The sequence below is a fragment of the Corapipo altera genome, unplaced genomic scaffold, assembly GCF_003945725.1.
Source record: "Corapipo altera isolate COAL_440 unplaced genomic scaffold, ASM394572v1 2c, whole genome shotgun sequence".
In the NCBI taxonomy this organism is placed as follows: Eukaryota; Metazoa; Chordata; class Aves; order Passeriformes; family Pipridae; genus Corapipo; species Corapipo altera.
The window spans coordinates 4,457,818-4,480,334 of NW_020884923.1; the positions used below are offsets into that span (position 1 = coordinate 4,457,818).

General features: G+C 36.1%; 1 protein-coding gene across 10 annotated transcripts in view; it reads right to left on the reverse strand.

Moving 5' to 3' along the window:
* The window catches only part of RGS7 (regulator of G protein signaling 7), a 261,014-nt gene that overhangs the window by 77,117 nt on the left and 161,380 nt on the right, over nt 1-22,517 (reverse strand). For all 10 annotated transcript variants that reach the window (XR_003529993.1, XM_027657249.1, XM_027657244.1 and 7 more), the window contains exon 4: nt 17,402-17,452. Coding sequence is in view for 9 of the 10 variants with exons in the window: in XM_027657249.1 (XP_027513050.1) it covers nt 17,402-17,452 (51 nt within the window). In the remaining variant the exon portion in view is untranslated. The remainder of the gene's footprint in view (nt 1-17,401; nt 17,453-22,517) is intronic.

The window sequence follows — 22,517 nt, forward strand, 5'->3', positions numbered from 1 at the left end:
CTCAACCTGAATTATATTACTACTCTGTGACTCTAGATGGTCAAGTAGAAGTGGAACATAGAGCTTAAAAAAGGGATGAAGACAACTGGAGAAGAAATTATTTCAAAGCTCCTGCCAGAACAGCCTTTACTCCAGGCAAGGTTGGCTACAGTAGGAGTAAGAGCTTGTATTTCTCTCACTGACCACTGAGTCATAAACATAAGTACATATTCACTACTAGTTCTTTATGAAAAAATGGAAAGAGTGACCTGGCGTTTTTCAGAAGCCAATCAAGGTTATTTAAGGTTTAAATTTTTCCCAATAGCAGCCTACATCTCTTCTCAAGTTATGTATGGAGAGTAAGCTGATTATACGTTTACCTCAGGCAATCTCATTTAGCTAGAATGAATCTACACTAACTCAATGTTAAGGTGTATCCTGTTCCTTTTAGCCACTAAGCATTAATATGGACATATAAACTTGTAACTTCTCTTTTTTTTGTCTTTAATTAATAGATAATTAGTTTTCATTTTTTTACGGTTATCAATTCATCAACTTAGTCCAGCATTACATACATATAAATGCACAAATATACCCTTTTAGTACCAACCTAGGATCCACTGTAGCTCACACTTTGAGGGTTACAAAATTATACCTGGTGAATTATGTCCACAAGACTGTACGTCTGCCTCACACCAGGCTGCTAGAGGACAAATGCTGCTGCTCTTTTTGCAGTAGCAGTAGAATTACAACACAGAAAGAAAAGTCAGCTCTTGGAATGTTTCTAATCTCTGAGCAAGAGGTTGTCCAGTGTATTACAGAGACAACGAAGGCAACACTTTGATATACATCTCAATTTGCTAAAATCAAACTGAAAGATTACTGCGTGAAGCTAATGAAGTAGAACAGTAGGATTTAGGAAACAAAGCCATGAGCTTGAAAAAGAAAATGGAGCCAGCAGCAGACTAATCCAACATGCCTAAATTCTTAGAATTTAAATTCAAACAGCTTCTGTATCCCCCAGCTATTCCTGCGTGTGAAGTTAGAGGATTTTCACTTAAGAAGCACATTTCATCTGCAAAAATGGCACATGTAGATTAGGAACATCAAAAACTTCTATGAAGTGGATTAGTTAAAAAGAAAAAAAAGGAGTCTGAGAGAAATGCTTTAAGACATAAAGGTTGCCAAGTAAAAAGAATAATGTTTATATTTATTCAGAATAAAAATTTTAAAAAATTGGAGGAACAGAATAGAAGCAAAAAAAATACTGGTTTTTTTTAGATGGCAAGTGTACACACATTCATGCAGAAATGTGATATCTACACAACTATTATTTCCCAATCTTCAGTCACTGTGTATAAGAATATGCAATGTGAACTACCTTCTCAATCACACCCAGATAGCCTCATCCAGAAGGCATAATTCAAACTACAGTCAACTACTATACAATGAATAAAAACTACAGCCAGAGACATCACATAAAAAATCTGAGGGAGACAGAGCTCATGGAGGTGTAACTGGTAGAACAGAGTAGACTTCAGCTTCCTCTGCTCTTGACACCGCACTTTGAAGACATTGATTATCTGATCTAAGGTTCCAGATATGCTTCCTTGTAGTTTTACCATGGAAAAGTGGAACAGCATATTCAAAAAACAAATTTACTCAATTCACTGTTTTAATTTTTATAGCTAAAAAAGGAAAGTGCTGTGAGTTATAACAGCTAATGGAAAAGAAACGCCTCAGATGAAAGACAAATGCATCTTTATGAGCAAGTTGCACTTCAACAGGACACAAAGTATTTAATATAAAATCAAAATATTGCTGTGGATGTAGGTTTGATTCTTAATGCTATTGCTGGGTTAAAAGCTCAGAAAAAGCTAAAAATTCCATGGTTCACTCTGCTGTTGAACTTTATTTAGCTGAGTGGGTGAAGTGAACAACACATGTACATAGATTGATTAGCAATCATTTCTGTGAGAAATAATATTGCCCAGCCATCTGCTGTGCCATTACAAGACAGTGATCTTGACAGATTAAATGCCAGTCACTTTTAATATACTTTGTTATACAAGAGAGCCAGATATTTTCAGTGCTTTTGGATAATCCAAACCTGATGAAATCAAAAGAATGAAAAACATACTCTGGTGGCTGAGTTTTGGTTTTATTTTCTTTTTAAACATAGTGCAGTTTTCTCCTTAGGGTAATAGCTACAGCATGGATTGATGATAGTTTGTTCATCTTAAATTGTAGGGTATAATAGTATCAGTGGAACAAATTGTTTCTTATGATAACATCCACAGGAAGGGATTAAAAAGGATGAATATTCCTTGGTTTTCCTTGGAATCAACATGTTTCTGTTCTTTGAAACCCTTAATGGATATGTTTTCAGCGATTAGTGTGGATTCAACTTTTCCTTACACATCTCAGGTCTATAGGTGATGTGGTCTATATATTTATGTTTACTCTTTATGGCATCATACCGTAATAGTTACAGTTTCGCAACATCTGAAGTGCCCTGCAGGAATCTCTGAGGGACCAAGAAAAGAAAAATAGGGTATTTTCCAACTGTGCTCCACTTTCAGGCATCATATTTTCATAGTCTGTCTTATGTTCTCTTGTGCAGCTCAATCCTGGAGAAAGACTTCCTACAAGGAATGTGACTTGGGGCATTTTGTGTCCTGAATATTGTTATATGATGTGAGAAACAGGGAAACACCCAAACTTGCCAGTTTTTCATATATTTTTTGATACAAAAATGTCGAACAAATGAAAGCTTCCCTTTCCACAGGACAATAAAGTGTTTATTATTCTGGGTTATTTGTTGAATCTAAAATCCACTGAAGTACTGAAGTGCCTTGCTAAGCCACACAGCAGCCTGGAAAAAGAAATAACGAGTCAGAACTTCACAAGAACACATTCATTGTAAGTGTTGAACGCCAAGACTTTATCACTTACTCTCACCTCACTCCTGCTGTAATTTCATTGCCAGTGTGAACACAAGCTGCAAAGGATTAACTTTAAGTTAGAGTAATAAAATACAACCTGCTTCTCACACTGACAAAAAGTGTAGGAGAGACTCACTCTCTGGGCCTGGCTGTGGTGTTGAAATAGGAGAAAATAAAACAGCTAGAAAAGTTCTTGAACACCCACAACACTATAACTCCCCCTCTTTTTTGCCACCTGAAGGATCAAATTTGTAAGGGGAGCAGCACTCAGTGAAAGTTATTTCAGTGAGGACAAAACAGTCGGTGAAAGCAGAAGCACTATTTAACCCAACAATTAAAATGAGATTCATACTTGATTCCAAGATACCCATCATAAACCAAAACGAAGTTATCTGTCAACACAGCAGTTTACCTAAATGGGTAGGATTTTGCTTGTGCTAGACAGTGGCTGCCAATGCCATCAGCAGGTCAGAGGCATTGGTAGGAGAATCACTAAGCAGGATAAGGAAGAAAACCTATCAAAGATGGGCCATGAGTCCTCATCTGCCCAAGGCATGATAATGTCCAGCCTGAGCTGATCTATAACATGGGGTGTATTTCAAGTCTAGAAACAATGATGCACACCTGAAACATCTACTCTTTTCCTCACAAAAGCATCCAGCAAAACAGGGACTGTAAGAGTGATGAAAGACAGTTATGCCTTGGTGCATCCTCCGCCTCACCACACCTCTTTCTGCCACTGCCTTTGATGGGCAATGTCCTAAGATAAGAACAGCAGGAGGGTATTTCAGAAGGAACTTCTGGATGCTCACATAATTAATGCATTCCAGGATGGGGAGATGAGATTTTTGTGATTGACTTTCATCCACATCAGCCTGCAAAAGGATATAAAATGCTTCTGAAGACTGGTCCCACTGGGCAAACTGGTCTTATGAGGTTGCAGACAGTTTCCAGATGGAAACCTACCCTCCGCCAAACCCTCTCCCAACCTCACCCATCCCCAGCAGGGACGCCTGCAGAGTACATCCAACCTGAAAGTGGGAACACTTTTGGACAGGTAAGTAAAGTGCACTAAGATCCAGTCAAATACAGAGAGAAAATCCTAGATCAGCTACATAGATGCTTTGTTGCTTGGTACTTGTGAATTCTGCAAGGCCAAAGACTGTAAACCTGAAGGTTTCTAGCCAAACATGCTTGTATTATAGCCCTTTAAACATAGACTGTTGACCGAATCCAAGATTAAGTGGACTTAGCTGCACCTAGAGTTCTCCAAGAAATTTAGAAAGCATGACTCAACAGGAGGGACCACAACCTATAATTCATTGTACTAGATGATACAGTTGCTATTTAGATACTGCACTGGCAATGTTTAGATATTGTATTAGCAATAAATCTAATCATAATCATCCACATAACCACTGTGTCCTACTTCTCATGTGTGATTGAGAGCTTCTCTCATTACTCTGATGCGGAGACATATTACCAGTCTGGCTTTACGTGCTCACAGATTGTGGATGAATTGGGACTGACCTAAATGTCTGACATAACCCTGAGAAACTTTTATCTAGACGAGATCGACAGAAGCCATGTCACCATGAAAGACTGAAGGAAAGGGGAAGCTGGCCTACAGTTTCTGGAAGGAACCAATAAAAAACCAAAAACCAAAACCAGAGCAGAAGACCTTTCTTCACTCACAGGAGAGGAAAAAAGAAAAAAACAAAGTAAAGAATTCTCAAGTCAGAGAAAAAAAAAAAAGATGTTAGTCCTTGAAAAAGAAGTTGCATCTCACTGCTAGCCATACACAAACTCTCCTTTTGAAAAATTTTTAAGTACTGCCTGTTAAATTTTTTATTTGATAGTTTCCCACTGGATTTCAGCTGATTACACACTAACCATTGGTGCCTCCTATTAAAGTTTGCTTTTATCCTCTTAATAAAATTGTACCTTGAAAGGCAGACCGCTGAGACCTCAAAATGTAATGACTTTAGGTGAGCACCATCGTTTTCATGTTGACCAAAAACTAAAAATAATAAAAATTATGGAGTTGCAAACTGAGGTCTCATGAAGCAGACCAACAAGGACTGAGGTGCTGGCATTGAGCAGTGCTATAACTTCACCTCTGAAATATTTGTCTGAGGTGTTTGTTTAGAAAACAGGAAACAGTGCAGCTGCAGAGGATGGAGGAAATCTAGTCAAGCTGTAACCAATAGACAGACTTAACCACCAGGCGAAACAGAACACGGCATAATTTGGTCACTAGATTTGGTCACAGTTCATTCAGCATGCCGTCATGAAAAGTGGCCTGAATGTGTTTAAAAATGGATTTATAGTTTCCCTGTCATCTCTCACCTTAACTTTTTTAAGTAGCTACCAATATCACAGCAGCAATCAGGCCTTCGGCTGGTGGAATTTAGCTCTGTACCCACATTGCAAGTCTGCGTTTACAAATTTTTTCCTCTAATTTCACTATAACTATTCTTGAATTTTTCTATTTTCAATTTGGCAGAAATCATGGGCTTTTTGCTCTTCCACTACTGATATCTCTTGTCTCTTTAAACTGAAGTGATGGAAGGGTGAAACCCAGATTCCTTCGAAATATGGGTTGCCTGTTTTCCTGCTGGCTCTTCCTCCGAAAGTGCAACTTTTTAGTTTGAGCTTTGATTCACATGCTTCTTTAAGGCAAAATAGGGAAAATCAAAACCTGTATGTCTTGCTTTCCCTAATGACTGTCTGAACTCGTGTCCATAAGATATTTCTGAACACTTTGCTCCTTCGCCCCTCCAGTATGAAACTCTGTGCTAATATTTAAAGTCATATGTGCACCTTTTTGAGCAAACCTGCTAAAGACAAAACAAAACAAAAAAATATTCACAAAAAATCCCGTTACTGGAAATACACTGATTTTGAAAGTTTTCTTAGATGAAATCATGTTCCCCAGTCTCAAGCATCTGTAAAACACCCAAAAGATTGGACATAGACTACTTCTATTCAGTAGTATAATTATTATGCTATTATTTCAGGTTTTCTTGTATACTACTTACCAGTTGCTGCTAGCACACCAGATCTTCCTACTTTCTTCATCTCCAGCTGCTGAGTCTGCAAACGTGTGACCAAATTGTTTGGCTGCAAATGTTTGGTGGAAGTATGTAATTCATTCTCCATGACACCCAAGAATTCATGCATGTGAGCATCAGCCAGGAAATGCCTTTTACATCATGATTGCCTCAAACACAGTGCCCTGTATGATGACAAACCTTCCTGGCCACACTATAGTGTCACTGCTTCTCCCTTTCTTTGTCCTACTCGAGGCAAGGCCCAGCTGGTAGCCTGCCAGCTCCCCTCTCAGTCAGCTGTGTTTGGACACCACAGGCACAGGATCTTTTACAAGAGCACATTCAAAGCATAAGACCAGTAGGTACTGCCACATATATATCTGGGATGGGATCTAAAGGGAGGAGACCCATGTTTAAAACTCGGCAGACACAGAGCATGTGAATAACTAGTGTAGTTGATGAACCACATGAATTTGTGGGCAGTGAATAGCAAAAGAAGGCACAAGCTTTTTCAGTGCACAAATTATTTGTTACTGCAGAAACTACAGAAGATAATATTGTTGAATCAGCTACTGTGGAGGTTTTGAAGTTGGGTGAGGGTAAGCAATAGGTAGCACTAACTCTTGCAAGATTACTGCTGGTTAAGACAAATCATGACACTTTTTTAGTTTCTAACTCTGTTTTAATATGAATTGCTACTACACCAACCATTAACTTTCTATCACTGTGATGCATTGCTAGCATAATCACAGAACACCCACTTCTGACCAGGCAGTTCAGAAAATAGAAAGAACATGCAGCAGCCACAGCTAGAAAAATAACTGCCTCTTTCACTGCACTCAAAACAATAAAGAATACAATCCTCTTTATAACAATTTTCATACCTCCAGAAAACTGAGAGCATAAAATGCTGAAAATAATGTATTTTTTCCTATAGGAATAATGCTGTGATTTTAAAGTCCACCAGGAGTTAAAAGCTTTATAAGTACATTGGTGTCATTGAGACACATATCAAGGAAAAATACCAGTAAAGCTCAGGCAGGGTAACAACAAAGAGTGTGGAGGTAGCTTTCCCAGAGAATAACAGGAATACGATTTCCCATGTGATCAGACACAGTTAGCTTGGATGCACATACACAAAAACCCCCAAAGCAGTTATTACAAACAGGATCACCTTTAAAGAGTTCTCTTTGTCCATTATTTATAGTTAATTTCTTTGACTGGTAAGTAAAATACAGTACATTGTGGTCATCAAAATGAAGGATGAGGGCAAACTTCCCAATGTTGCAAAAGTCCATTTTATGCCATCCCATATTCCTATTGTCCTCCCCACCCCCAGCGCTCACTTTGCTCCATTCCATGAGACTTACACAGATAACTGTAGAAAACTATCAGTTCAGCCAGACAAACTCTGCTATTAAAAATACAGAAATACTGACAGATATTAACTGGCAAAAATAGCTCAAAGAAAACCCTTTCATAAGTGTTTTTTTTCCACAAAAAGAGAAGAGGCCTCAACGTGTGACCTATTTCTTCTATAGTGGCAGAATCTAAAAGCAGAAGGAAGAGATAGCACTGATGAAAATAGCAGCAGCAAAACTATCAAAGGCTTTAAAATAAATTGATAAAATGAAGAAAAGCATCTAGCTGGGTCAACATAATAGTCAATCTGTGTTTTAAGGCAAGTTAAATATTAGACTGTCAAACTGTTAATCATAGTGTGTAATTTATTATTTAATCACCTTAAAGCTGGAAAATATATCCTTAGGTTTTAGAAAGACATCAAAAAAAAAAGAAATTAATACAACTGACACCCATACAGACAACATGATAAGAACTATAATAAAGATTAGAATGAGTGAAAATAAAGATAAGTGCAACAGAAAAGAAAGACTCAGGATAACTTTTGTTGATGGGTACAATGTCTTACAACTCTGTGAGTGTTCTTATGTAGAATTAGTAAACATATAAGGTTGTGAAAATCTTGTTACATATTATCTTGGATTCCCAGGGAGCTCTTGGCATGATTCCTCCAAATGTTTTCTAAAGGTATCAAGCAGAACATGGGAAAAGTAATAGGTAGAAAGGTGGGAATAAAGGTCAGGCACAGCAGATCAATCATCACACTGAAAGAAGGGTAACCACAGAAGCTGTGTCTAGTAGTTCCTGAACTGTTCATTATCATCCTAAATTATCTACAGAAGGGTGTGAATGATGATATTACATCAGATATAAAATTTGCTGAAAGTATAACATTACTGAGGTAAGCAAAAACTGAGTTGCGAGGAGATGCAGGACTTCATGGTACTGATTCATTAGACAATTCAACAGCAAATAGAACTGAATTTTGATAAATGTTAAACATTTCAAATATGAACCTCCACTCCCCAGGTTCACATGCCCCATAAGTAGCTGCAAAGTAAATGCTGCTGCTCAAGATAAACTAGAGGTGCTGTATGAGATTCTGTGAAAATGTCTGCTCAAATCTTGGACAGAAAATAATGAATTATTAAGAAAGAAACAGAAAACAAAACACAAGACAGTAGCACACCCACATATTAAATTCCAAGCCCTCACTGCAAGAAGGACTTTGCGGTGCTGGAGTGTGTTCAAAGAAGGGCAGTGCAGCTGGTGAAAGATTTGGAGCACAAGTCTTATGAGGAACAGCTGAGGGAACTGACGGTTTAGCCTGAAGAAAAGGAGGCTCAGAGGGAACCTTATTGCTCTCTACGACTACCTGAAAAGAGGTTGTGGCCAGGTGGGGGTTGGTCTCTTCTCCCAGACAACAACCAATAGGATGAGCAAATGCACTCAAGGTGCACCAAGAGAGATTTAGATTGGGTAATAGGAAAAATTTCTTCACAGAAGGGGTTGTCAAACATTGGCAAGGATGACCAGGGAAGTGTTGAGTCATTATCCCTGGAGGTATTTAAAAGATGTGTAGGTGTGGCACTTAGGGACATGGTTTAATAGAGGTGCAAGTGGTCAGTAGCTGGACTTAAAGATCTTAGAGGTTTTTTCCAGTCTTAATAATTCTATGATTCTAACCCACAGTTACCGTGACATAGTGGCTGTTTATTATATTTTTGCTTTTTTTAATTTCGTGCTAGTGGTTTTATTTGATGATGTAAATAATTCTACCATTTCAAGAAGCAAATATTTCACATCTCTAATAAGCTTAAAAGCTATTAAAAAGTTATGTTTTCCAGTTTACCTGAAGTATTACCATAAAATATTACCATAAAGTAATTAAGAAGCAAACTTTCAAAAGCAAATGAAAATTACTTGTAATAATTTCTGCATGCCTAACTGAGCTAAATAGTCTTTTTATTGGTTGGATTTTTTAAAATTAATTACAGCTTCAGCTTTAGTGAGAACAGTAATTTTTTACCAGTCATAAAAATTAAATTCTATTGACACCAGATATTTTATATTTTGTGGATCCAAGTGTTCTGAAGACAAGTGAGGTCTTGCAGCTATGCAACCACAGTAGACATGGCTCTTCTAACCCACCCTGCCACTCAAACAATGAAAATTCTGAAAATTTGTCAAATTCGAGTAGAATGCAAGAGCAGAATGCAACCAGTGAAATTGGAAAAAGGGAGAAACATTAGAGGGAGAACATCTGAATGGAGAAGAACACATGAATTAGATCCAATCAGCAGCCATAAACAAATGAGGATCAGAAGATATTCTATGCAGTAGAACTGAAGCATGAACCATGGAGATTAAGGAAAAAAAAAAAGATGAGAGGAGATAAAAAAAAGGAAGAAAAAGAGGGAACAATATACTGAAAAAATGAGAGAATGCCTAGGAAATATTAATCTGTCCAAGATGAAATGGCAAGCAATGTTCTTTGTACAGTAATTGATCTTGAACAATCACTCCTTCTGTGTGGACAGCAATATTTCTCTATGGAAAAATGTGCTGCGAAAACTTAAAGCCCTCCTAAAGTCAATTACTAAAAAAATCAAGAGAAGGTCTTACATTATTCTTCCGGTCATCAAATACAACATATGACATGTAAATATCAAAACATTTTTGTTTACTTGACTATAAATAGGTGCAGCAGCTGTTGGCAAGATGAAATAGGATTTCAAGGGCTTTTATTCAATTAAGTTGTCCAGATTTAAAATCTCACTTCCACCTACTTTCACTTTCCATTACTACATAATGCAGTTCCTTGGCAAACAAGGAAGTAGAAATCTAATGAAGTCTCTAGACAGTTATTTAGCTCTTTTTAATTAATTATGCCACTGTGAATTGGAAATTAGTAAATGTTCTTCCTCTTAAACCCCCAAAACTTTGTACGATCCCAAAGGTTCAGGAGGCTGTCAAACACTAAGAAAAGCACAAAAATTCCTAGTAACTTTAGTAGAAATGAGATTAAATATTTTATTAAGAAGATAATTATAATTTAATTTATGCAACTAACTACTGAGCTATATTTTTTTGAAGTTATCAGAATTCTCCCTAAAAAAGCATAAGGTTTTTGTACAATACCTGGAAGGAGCTACCCACTTTAGGAACACCAGGTTCCTTAGAAGAACAATGAGGAAAATTTCAAAGAAAACTAGAGAAACAGAAATTGCCCAATTTGGGGCTTGATTCTAAAAACTAATTATAAAGCTTTCCAGACTTTATAAATCATTCAGAAGAAACCAGTATCAGTTTTGAATAGCAGAACTTATGTAGAGCTTTATGAGAAGATGTATACTTTGAGGTAACTTCATGGGTAAAGATTTCAACTGTGAAATTTAGATTTCTTAAAGCCTACTTTGTTCCATGAAAGGAAGGATGAAATACATTCCTTCAACTGGTGTAACAGAGTGTTTGAAGTTCTTCCCAATGAAATTACTTGAAATAAATGCTTCGTGAATTTTCAGATTCTATCATCTTGATTAGGTAACAGGTTTACCATTAACTTTTTATCTGAATAGGCTTCTTCAGACTTATTTTTCTAATCTGTACTTTCTATTCTATTCAGTTCATTTTTCTCACTCTTCACTCAGTAAGACTCTTAAAGACTTCAGTGAAATAAAGTCTATGCTGCCTTCCAAATTGTGAAGAAAATGCTGACTGTTGGTTTGTTTAAACTTTTAAAATCTAACTGGGTATCAGACACTTTTTAGAAACTAAATTTTGGATTTTAGCCTGAGATATAGCTTAAAGGCCATGTTACATCTAATCCTATTTTAGAAGGCACATAGCTAAATCTTGTATCTTTTGGAATTAAAGATAAAACCTCCAACTTTCCGCATAGATGGAAATTTCACCTTTAATGATTAAAACAAAGGATGAAGGAGTGAACTTCAAGTGAAGGTATTACGCTTACTACTGAAAATAATTCTGAGTAGAATTTGTAGACTTTAATATTAAAGGTATGAATTATTTCCTATTAAAAATACTTTTGAAGTCTTCACCATGGAATCAGGGCTACCATTAAGAAAAATGAAGTTTAAAAACTCAGTTGATGACTTGTTTTTAACGCAAGGAAAGCAAGCATCAATAGAGTTCTGTTATATACAGAAAATGTGTACGGCACACAAGTTATAGTCAAATCATGGAATTATAAAAAGGTTAGGGTTGGAAGAGACCTTAAAAATCATCTAGTTCCAACCCTGCTGCCATGGTCAGGGACACCTTTCACCAAACCAGGTTGCTGAAAGACTAATTAGAACCAAAAGAGATACATTTTGAATTAATATGCTATCTTTACCTATTACTCCAAAACGGACATTGCTTTATAAATTAAACAGATGTAATTCATTTATACTTCCCAGGTAATGTAAAATTTTATAAAATTACTTAATTGCTAATATGAAAAAAGTAAAATATTTTATATGGAATCTTGTAAAATAATTGCTATCTTAACACAATAAGGGAGGAGAAATTTTATGCTTAGCCTGATAGAACAGGTTGTAATAGTTTGACCTATCTGCTATGTGAAGGAAGCTATTTGCTACTGATACCACGAACTCCTAGCATCAATACTACAAATTCTGTATGTCCCCTGTAAGTGTAAATAACTGTTCATTTTTTAACTGGCTGCCACACTACTAAACACATCAGAAGAAATGACTGCTCCTTGATAGAAAATTGGAAATGAGTACTGATGTAGTCTACCACCTAGCTATAAGCAAGAAAATAAAATGGCCAAACTAGAAATGTATTAATCGTGTTCAAGAGTGATTACATAAATGTTCAAACAGTACTGGCACAACAGCTTACTCCCGGCTGGCCCTGTTGCACTACGTGCTCTTGGGAAACACTTCTAACACATGCAGTTGACACAGGGTAATAGATTACACTAAACTGGAAAAAGCTTCAGTGGAAAAACAGGAAACCACTAAATCTGATTTATTGTGTCACAGCTGAATTGTACAGGCAGTACACCTCTGTTCACCATGTCCAAAATATCTCTAAAGGCTTTAGGCAAATAAAATAACCTCTTCATGTGAACATTTACCACTGCACTCCTGAAACCTTAACAGTGGCTAGAAGTCCACAGATTGCCACACACAGGTAAGTACCATCTATGCTACACATAATTAAAGGAAATCTGACCCATACATTTTTTGCATGAGTATCACAACATTAATACTATTGGTACTAAATTAGTGTCTGTAAATTTTGACATTTTCCATCATGGAGCAGAATTTTGTTTTTATTTCTTTTAGTTCATCTGAAATTGAAGTTATTATTCCATTTAAATGTTACAGGACCTGACAAGTTCAGATCAAATTTACCCAGTAGAAGAAAGTAAGGAAGCTATTTACACTAGACTTGGCGAAGGTTCATGAAGTTTGCATATCGAACAAAGTGTACCTGAGTTTCTGTTAGGCATATGAAAAATGACTGTCTTGGTGTCCCTGACTTCCCATTGTGAGGATTATAGTATGTGTACAGGCAATATAAATTACTTTTATTGGCTTTTTTGGTTTTTTGGTCAGTTAAGCTGATGCATTCTACTCTTCCACAAATTTTGATTAATGCAAAGACTGCAAAGGTAAGTATGACCTTTCCATTCCCTTCTTTCTTCCTTTTCATAAGAGACTCTTTTCTCTGTTAGCAAACTCTCGAAGTACCTACCCTTTGCTTGCAGTTGTCTGGTGGTGTCTCCCAGATGGCAATTGTTTAGAACATCTTGTCTGGCTCCTGCTCTTTGCTGCTACCTTACTGCATATGTATGCGGAAAGGGTAGAAATAACTTAAAGCAGAACAATTTTTCAAGTATGTTTTCACAAACTCAAATAAAATCCCTAATTTTTTCTTCTAACTCTTTCAAGCAAGTATTATGTGTTATCAAGGTCATTATTAGTATGGGAACTGCCGGAGAGAGATTTTACTACAAAGCAAAGGAGGGAAAACTGAAGAAACATAAACAGATGATGTGCTACTGAGTCCTCCCTTCTTATTGCACTGTATCAGTTAACACAGTTTACATGGCTGATGGTGGGCATCTAGTTACAAACTAGTTACACCAGTTAAGTGAAAAGACTATTGGCAAGAACTGAAGTTGAAAAACACACAAGGCTGTCTATGTCAAGGTAAAGTCTTGTTTTATAACTTTTAAAATTAGATTTAGTCATAGATATTTTTGACTTCAGTGTAATTCTTGATCTCCAAGAGCTGTAGCAAACTACTTCAAGAAATTGCCTAAATGATCTGGAGCAAGGCAGTCTGGATCCAAAGGTTGTGCATTCTGGAGCTGGCTGTAGTACTGTGACTCTGCTAGAGCAACTATCCAATAATGAAGTGCCTCCAGCCAAATCCTACTGGCTTTGCAGCTATGAGCAAATTAAATAGGCAACACTCAGGAGTAAAGGTACTGTAAAGAAACACAAGGACAATGACTAAACCTATTATCTACTCTTAAAGATGCTTTCTGAGACACCTGGATAGAAATTATTCTTGGGCTGACTTTACGATAAAATACATGCTTGTGAATAACATACATTTCATTATGAAAAGACTCAAAAACTGGTATTGTTCTTTCTCCTTTGGGAGACAACAGCATGATTTACTATTAGCACGCTGAAAGCTAGGGAATAGAGAAATCAAGGGTTTGCCCAAAGGATGTCAAAGAAATCAGTGCAAGAACCAAGTACAGAATTAGTCTCTTGGCAGTTTGAACTGATACCTTTAAATCAGCTCATTTACCCTTTTTGTTTCTCACTAAGGATGAAAAACACTTCAGTCTCTGGTCTGGTCAGTCTGCTACATTTCACGTCATTAATTACCACTTCAAAAAATAAAAACACAGTGTAGAAAAACAGAGTAGATTTTCCACATTAAGAGTAATTGGTACCATCAGTGAAGAGTCAGCACTTACTCTGTAATGGTCAGTTCAACAAACACATATCTAAATGCCAAGCCACAAGCCCTTAAACTCAGTTAATTGCTTCTTTTCAGGTTGAGATCATGCTTATATATTTATGACTGAATTAAACTTCCACATTAAAAATAACTTAGACAATTTCTGTTAACTCAAAATTTTACAGATGAGTTGCAGGTTGAACACAAATATTTTTAAGTACATATTGAAAAGCAAACAATATAACAGCAACAGTAGATTGCCTTGTGTCCAGCTATTTTGGGCACAAGCTCTACTCTGCTCCATGGAAATAACTTCAAGTCTGGTATACTTTAGCAGAATCCACCTATCATCTCCACTTTATTTTCTTGATGGAGATTTACTGCAGCAAGCCAAACTCTTACAAATCTTCCTCTGAAAATTACTTTCCATTTATTAAAAATTTGCAGGGATTTATTGAGTGGTAGTTTACAAGTTCCAACTTCTAACCATTTTTTACTGGAAATTGCTGTCTCCAGATGAAAGCTTTATAGTGAAAGCAAATGTTGCTGTCAGACCTTCTTCTGCTTTATGTTTTCCCACTATCCATAAAGCAGACTACTTCATTCCCACTTAAATGGTATTGGAGTTGTATTCCCTGAGCAAAACAGAGGAAAAACCTGCACTACAAAATATGACTTTTTTTTTTTTTTTTTAATCATGTATGGTAGTGTCAATAATGTCACTTCCTTCTTACTAGTTCTGTGTTTTATTAAAGAACAAGTTGACTGAAGGAGTCAGGTGTTTTCATCCTGGAGAACAGAAGGCTCGGGGTGGGACCTGACTGAAGTTTTCCAGTACTTAAAGATGGAGATTCTCTTCACAAGGATTCACACTGAGAGGATAAGGGGCAGTGGATAAGGCAGAGGATAAGACACAGAAAGTGGTTTCATCTTGGTATAAGAAAGAATTTTTGTGCAGTGAGAACAATCAACCTCCACAGGGATGTGGTGGACTCCCCATCACTGGAGGTGTCCAAGATGAGCCTGGACAGAATGCTAGATAATCTCATTCAGGCTCACTTTCCCATGAAAGTTTGGACCACATGATCTTTTGAGGTCCCTTCAAACCTGGGCTGTTCTGTGATTCTGTGAATCTGTCTACTTACCCCTTAAATGACAATTTGCATGCCTTCCTTGCATGAGTAGTTCACAGCACTGGTAGATGAGGTATGCAAATGATCCTTATATTTTTCTGGGCAGACTAGAATATACTCTTAAAATATATGATCCAAGGTCTACTTTATCTTGTTCTTACAGGTATAGGGCTGATATCAGAATCAGATGGAGATGATAACTTTCAGTGCAAACTGAGGTATTATTTATTTCTGCATCCCAAAACTTCTTAGCTTCACAAGGGCTATGTAATGGAACCTTACAGGGCAGTTTTAAAAGAGAGACAAGTAAGATCCTGACACATTGGTTAAAAGCGGACAGAAGATACTGGAAACCCAAATTATGGTGACAACAGATCACAGAAATTAAGGGCTTTTCCACAGGAAATTCTACATTGTGTTCTCTAGAACTGGAACAAAAAGCCACATGCCTAAAGGTTTTACAAAACAGAACATTTTCAGAAGTTTTGTCACGTGAATGGTTCTTGCTCACCATCTGTCAGGTTCTCTGCTATCTGGTAATTCTGAGCATTACCCAAAGAAAGCATTTAGGGCTATTTGCTTCCTGAAGATTTGCATTCGGCCAGCTCCAGATAGCTGACTTTGGACTAGGACCAATACACATAAGACATTTTTGTCATTATGGATAGTGTTTTTCCATCCATACAATCTTGGAGGACAAAACCTAGCTTAAGTTAAATTATTGTGGTGTTCTGGTTACATATGTTAGTAGTTTGTGTGTTTGTTAAATTTTAATTGGATATGAACATAAGGAACCAGAGGACCAGGTTTTGTTTAGTATAAGGTTTTTTTCTCTTCCCTATTTTGCAACAGCCAGGTAATCCGAATGACAGCCTATCCCAATACTGTAGGTCTGGTTTGACAAATAAATGTTAAAGCTTCTGTATCAAATAAACACAGAACAGCAATCTTTCAAACTCAGATACAGATAGGTGAGTGTTTTGTAGCTGGCAACTGAGAAATACAGTAGCACACTTAGGTCTCTGGAAACCTTCACTTCATCTTCAGGAAGCAAACATGACACTGTTTAAAGTTACATAAAATTAGAAATATTTGGTGATTGTCACATAACAAATCAAAAGGTTGTGAACTTGTAAATATCACATTATGTATTGATTGTGACTTGAGGAATGAGGAGCTATTTTAAACATGTTGATTTGCCTTTTGCTGGAATTCGACAATGATCATACTTTGATTTCTAATATGACAGAAAAATACATTTTTAAAATCAAATAAAATAAAAAACAACAAACAAACCCCAAACTAAAACAGAAATTCTATTTCCAAAACTCTGATCAGGTAATAAGATTCTTGTAGATCAGGGGAATAAATATCAGATATACACAAAACTGTGTATATCTGTATTTCCTGCTGGTCACACAGGAAATCTGTGGCAGAGTTTGAAACCAAAGCTTTATTTCCACATCCCAACCCAGCTGATCAAGCAACGAACTGTTCTTCCTCACCACTTATATTTCCATTTCACTTTCCATTTAAGACGCCATAAAAGTGTCCAAATTTAAGATTAGCATTCAGTAACAACACAAGAATATATTTTATTAATTCCATCTATTTTTTATATATTGGAAAATTCTGTAAGAAAACACCATGTGTTTAATGAACTATTTAGCATAACACTGAGTAAATTATCATAGACTTGAATGCATTTTCTACTAAGCAAAGTAACTATTCTTTTCATTCTTGTCCACCATATTTCTTCCTGGCACCTCCTCCAATACAATGGATAATCAAAACCCTCAGATCCTTAGAAAAGGTTTCTTAGGTTTCATGATGTCTGGATGTCTGTTTTGCTACTGAAATTATACTGGTCAAAGGCTGCCTGGCCACTCCCACTGCAACGGAAAGCAAAGGCAGGACCAATAATTTAAAAAAACAAATTAGAATTTACAGACGTGAAAACAAAACAAATTACCTGGGTCTTCTATAGATAAGTTCTTCGTTAACCATTGAACAATGTCTGAACCTAGAAACAAAACAACAGGTATTTTTATATTAGTAAGTTTTCTCTTCCTATTCTTCATCCTGAGGCAATTCATATTGTTCTTCCATGGAAGTGATGTACACTTTTTGTTCAGATTGGCTAGAAAAAAATCCTGTGACAGTTTTATTTTATTTTAGCTTCTATTTTTTAGCTTTGCTTTAGCAGAGAAACATAGCATTCATTCTTTCTTTAGGTTAACATTTAGAAAAAGTAATAAAAGTGCACTAAGTGTATAACAATAGTCTGCATTTTAAAAATTACATTGCTGCAAAATTTAGACAGCAAAACAAACCCTTTATAAAGCTAATATTAAGTTTTTCACCCCTTAAAAATGAGTTATCAGTAAAAGCATATTCAGTTACCCATACATGTACTACCAATGTATCAAACTCCACCTCATGGCTAAGCTCTTGGCAGAATTCATTTTTCCCTTCGTGCTTAAGCTCTTTCCTTACTAATCCTGTCTCTCTTCTTCCATATCCCTTCATTTACTGCCTATCCATTTCTTTCTATCTAATTTCCTGTCTTGTTTTTAGGTCCAATGCTGTTGCTTACTTCTTAACACCTTTCATACCAAATTTCTTGCTGCTTTTTGCACTGAGTACCCTTCAAAGCTCACCTCCTAATACCTAACCCATATGCTCCTCTTGGGCATGCACTTCTATTACACTTCACACTTTATGTCACAAGCCTTGTTTTTCAGATTGAAAGCTACAGTTGAACTTCACCCATGGAGAACACGAATTACAATATAAATTATGAAGCAGTGCTGCAGATGAAAAAAAACCCCTACATTCACGATTTAACAACTTTAAACAACAAAATTGTCTTAAAGGGAAAATGTAGTGAAACACTGGCAGGATGTTACGTGCATGTTTTTTGTGTTTCATGATGGCTCCAGTTCAGACAAGCAGTGTAATAGAGAGAGATGTCATGTAATATTTCCTTATAGAATCAATATTTATGATGCTCAGCCATTTCCCAGCAAACCTAATAATGAAATTCTTCTATAAACCTTAAATTTAAAACAATCATAAAAATCTACAAAACTTCCACAAATATAAACTAAATCAAAACAATAAAATCTCTTGAATGTACAGTAATACATAACATTAGAATATGGAATGGATTTCCCGTCTCTCCCTAGATTCAAATTTCTTTCTGTACTTTGCATAGTGCATTTCCTTTGGTTTTCCTACGGCAATGAAAATGATACTTTAAAAAGGCATTTCAGAGAAGAAAGGAAATTTACTTCTCCTTGCTTTCTTAATTTTAAAGAATATAGTTCTGTAGCTTTTTTTTTTTATTACACATAGTGAATAGCTTCATCATGTATTTTACAAAGCCTTGTTGATAATATCATAACTGTGTGTGTATGCATTACTAAATTGATTACATAGCAGTGAAAATCTGTGTAGATTTTACAAGCATCTCCAGAGCAGACATTTTCATTATTATGTTACATGTCTAAATTTTGATAGTTATTAAACTCCAGTGGCACCATTTCTCATAGCATTTACATGGCTTTATTCCTTAAATGAGGCAATTTACATTTGCATGCTGTTGGAGGAGTACAAAATGTTTCAGACAGATATTCCTACCTCAAAATACTCTATTTTCATTCTATTTTTATGTATTTTTATAAATACAATTTCAGTCCCTTATTTATACATATGAACTTTGCAAGGCCAATGCTGAAGGAAGAATTTTAGCTTAGTGTAAGACAAAACTTAATGATGCAGTTCCAAGCAAAGCTATATTTTTATGTCAGCTGACTAGATAAGTCAGTAAGCCCTAAATATTTTCCTAAATCTTCAAAGATCAGAGAAAAAAATTTGAAAAACATTATGACACTTCTGAATACTGATTCTTAACTTTGTCTTCCTTCAAATCTCTGAGGTAGCGTATAGGAAGAAATTTCCTATTATATTTATCTCACCTTCAAATACTTCTTTCCTTTTTGCTTCTTTTGAAAACTCTCCTACAGTGACATGCCATATTCCTCAGTCCTCAGCTCCTGGTATCACATTTGCGTACATGGTCTACACATCAGAAATTTCGCCTCCATATGTTGCACTGTCTTTTGGCTATTACAACTAATAGCGGGAAGTGGGGTTTCATAACAACTGCACCACCTGATTCTGAAAGTTCATTGCTGCTCTATTCACATTTTACACTGAAGCCACTTCCTTGGCACTTGAAAGCCTGAACAGCACCTTAAGTCAGCTATTTTATTCAAATGCTGATGATTTCAGATGCATGACTTTAATGACGAAAGCCCAGACGAATAAGCATCAACATGAACACTCTCCTTTTAGTGTGAAGGTTCTTCCAGTAAAACAAAGTTGAAAGTAATTGGTCATATCACAAGGGAAAAATTTATCAGTTCATATTTCTTTGGGAGATCTTTGGGCCAAAACTAGTCCTAAAAGAATAATAAAGGTATTATCTTGTAAAGCTTGCTGGGTGTTCTTTTAGCTACCACTTTTAATGTCTAATCAACAAGATGGTTTCATTCAATCATTCCTGTGCCCTTTTCTAAGATTTATTACTTATGCAAATGTGTTTCTAAAAGCAAAACTATTATTCTATTTTCTTATCTTAGGGGAAGAAAAGCAAGGCATCAATACAGGTGAAAACAAGAAAACAATATTTCCCATGAGTTCTAGCTTTGAAAAACCTGGTGATCAGTAAATTCATGTCATTTTTCATATACCACACTTCACATCTATAGGAATTATGATTCAAGACTATAAACTTCATTATTTGTAAAAAAGAACTAATACTTATAGGATGAAAAATCTTTAACTTTCAAACCTGAATCTATCTTATTGCCAGGAATCCATCAAAAAGACAATCTCATCAGATGATATAAATTTCATGGAGCCACTACCTTGGTATTGGACTCTTCTGGAAAGGAAAACTTCAGCAATCCAAACTAGAAAATGGTGGCTGTGTCAGATATTCAGTTTTTTATACTGTTTAATGTGTGACAACAAAGCCCCAGTAATAATATTTTCAATGCAGATTCTCAAGGTAAGTTCTCCAGGTTTCCCTGCCTCACTTCCAATAAGAAGCTAAAAGGCAAGATGGCTATTAAAACTGTAGGGTGCAGAAGTCAAATTGCCAACTGAATTTTGAAATCCCAGAAGAACCTTCAATTTTCATACCAATTTTTAATTCAAATAGCACTGGACAAGGCAAAGTGATAACTTGTAATAATAAATTAAAGCTAGCACAAGCATAAAACCTTCAAAAATGGGGTTTTTTTAGACACAGAGCCTGAAAGCCAACAGCGAGACTCCTTAAATGTCAGCACCTACCCAGTAAAATTCACAAGATCTTACTCAAGTTCAAAAATAAAACAGACTTGCAACTCCTTTAAAGAAATAGGCAAAAGTATGTCTACGTTCATACACAAACAAATAAAACTCAAGCATGTCCTTTGTGAAATGTACTTGCTGAAAACTCCACAAGTGATTAATTTTAAATGAAATGGTCCAAACCAGCAGTTCCTGAAGCCATCACAGTATCTTAAGAAAATATTTTTGAGGAAAGCATGTTCTATGAACTCTGCAATGTTAATTTCTAAGTCAAACCCGAAAAGGCCAGGGCAACGCTCAAGTTAGCTTTCAAGAACAAACACCTTATTTTAAACAAGTCCTTATAAAGTACGTTTCCAAAAGGTGTGGGTTCTGATCTATAGAAAATATCATGGGAATTATAGATCCAATTTTTGCTATGTATAGATGTATGAGCCATGACCAAAAAAAAAAATAAAAAAAGATGTAATGGTACTACTGCAAAAGAAAAGCAAAATTTGAAATGCCCTATCTTTTTCAAAATTCAAAAACATATTTAGCTGACGAAGACACAGTTGCAAGAAAGTATATTTTATTAATCAGAATCACAAACCAGGAGACCACTGAGAAATTTAACCCAATGATTTCTTACTTCATAGACAGGTTCAACCTTGCAAAAAAATAGTCTGTTACTGTTAATGTCTTGTTTTAGTAACTAAAACATATTCTTCTTTTTACTTTTAGACCTCAGAATATTTACAGATGATGAAGAGAGAAAGTGACACAGTAAACTCCTCTGTGTTACTGATACCACGAGAGAGGATTTTGCTGTTGAAAATCAAGACTTTTGCCATCTGAGCTCTCAAGAGCAAAAGAAGCCATTGTGATGTTTGCCCTGCACTGTGGAAACTGGGCAGCTGGGTATGTTGGGTGCATGCTTGTTCCCTGAAAAGCAGCAGTGGATCATCTGAGAGCTCCCTTGGGGGAGCCTCTTGCTTGGCTGGCTCACCTTCAGCCCTTCACCACCACCTGGCCTGGAGAATCTGGAGAACTTTTTGCAGGGCAGCTCACGGTATGGAAAACTTAATAACATTACTCTAGAAATTATCAGTGTCTAAATTTAAGACAGCAAGACTATTAGTTTTAAATTACTAAGAAAATAGTACTGCATTTCCCCTGTTTCTCCTTTCTTTCATATACTGGAAGAGGAGGGAATTGTGTCATTTTAACCCCAGTCTTCAACGCCACCGCTTTGTCACATTACTTCATGGTGATACATCAGGAAATTAAGTTTAGTCTCTGACACACACTTCAAAATCCTTGGTCATGACTGAAAAAAATTATAATGTGCAATTTAATTTCTCACCACTGATTCAGATATTGGAAACACATAAACTGGATCAGATGAGCAGGGTGATTGTAAAGGCCAGTGGCCTATTAGGTTCTCATCACTAGCTGGTTTTGCACAAAAATTTTTCTCTAAATGAAAGTAGGACTCTTTGAGAAAGGGCTTTCACTGGTGAATGGGACAAGATGATCTGCATTCTCCTTGAAGTTTTCATGATAAACCATAGCATATATTGCCACTGTCATATCAGCATGGACATTTTACAATTTCTTTTCTTTCTCTCAGAAGCACAATTTGTGCATGAATTCTGCATGCATGTATCTGCCACTTGCTTCTTAAAATTACTGATGAAAACAAATTATAAACTTTTTTGACTTATTATGACTGGAGATGGACC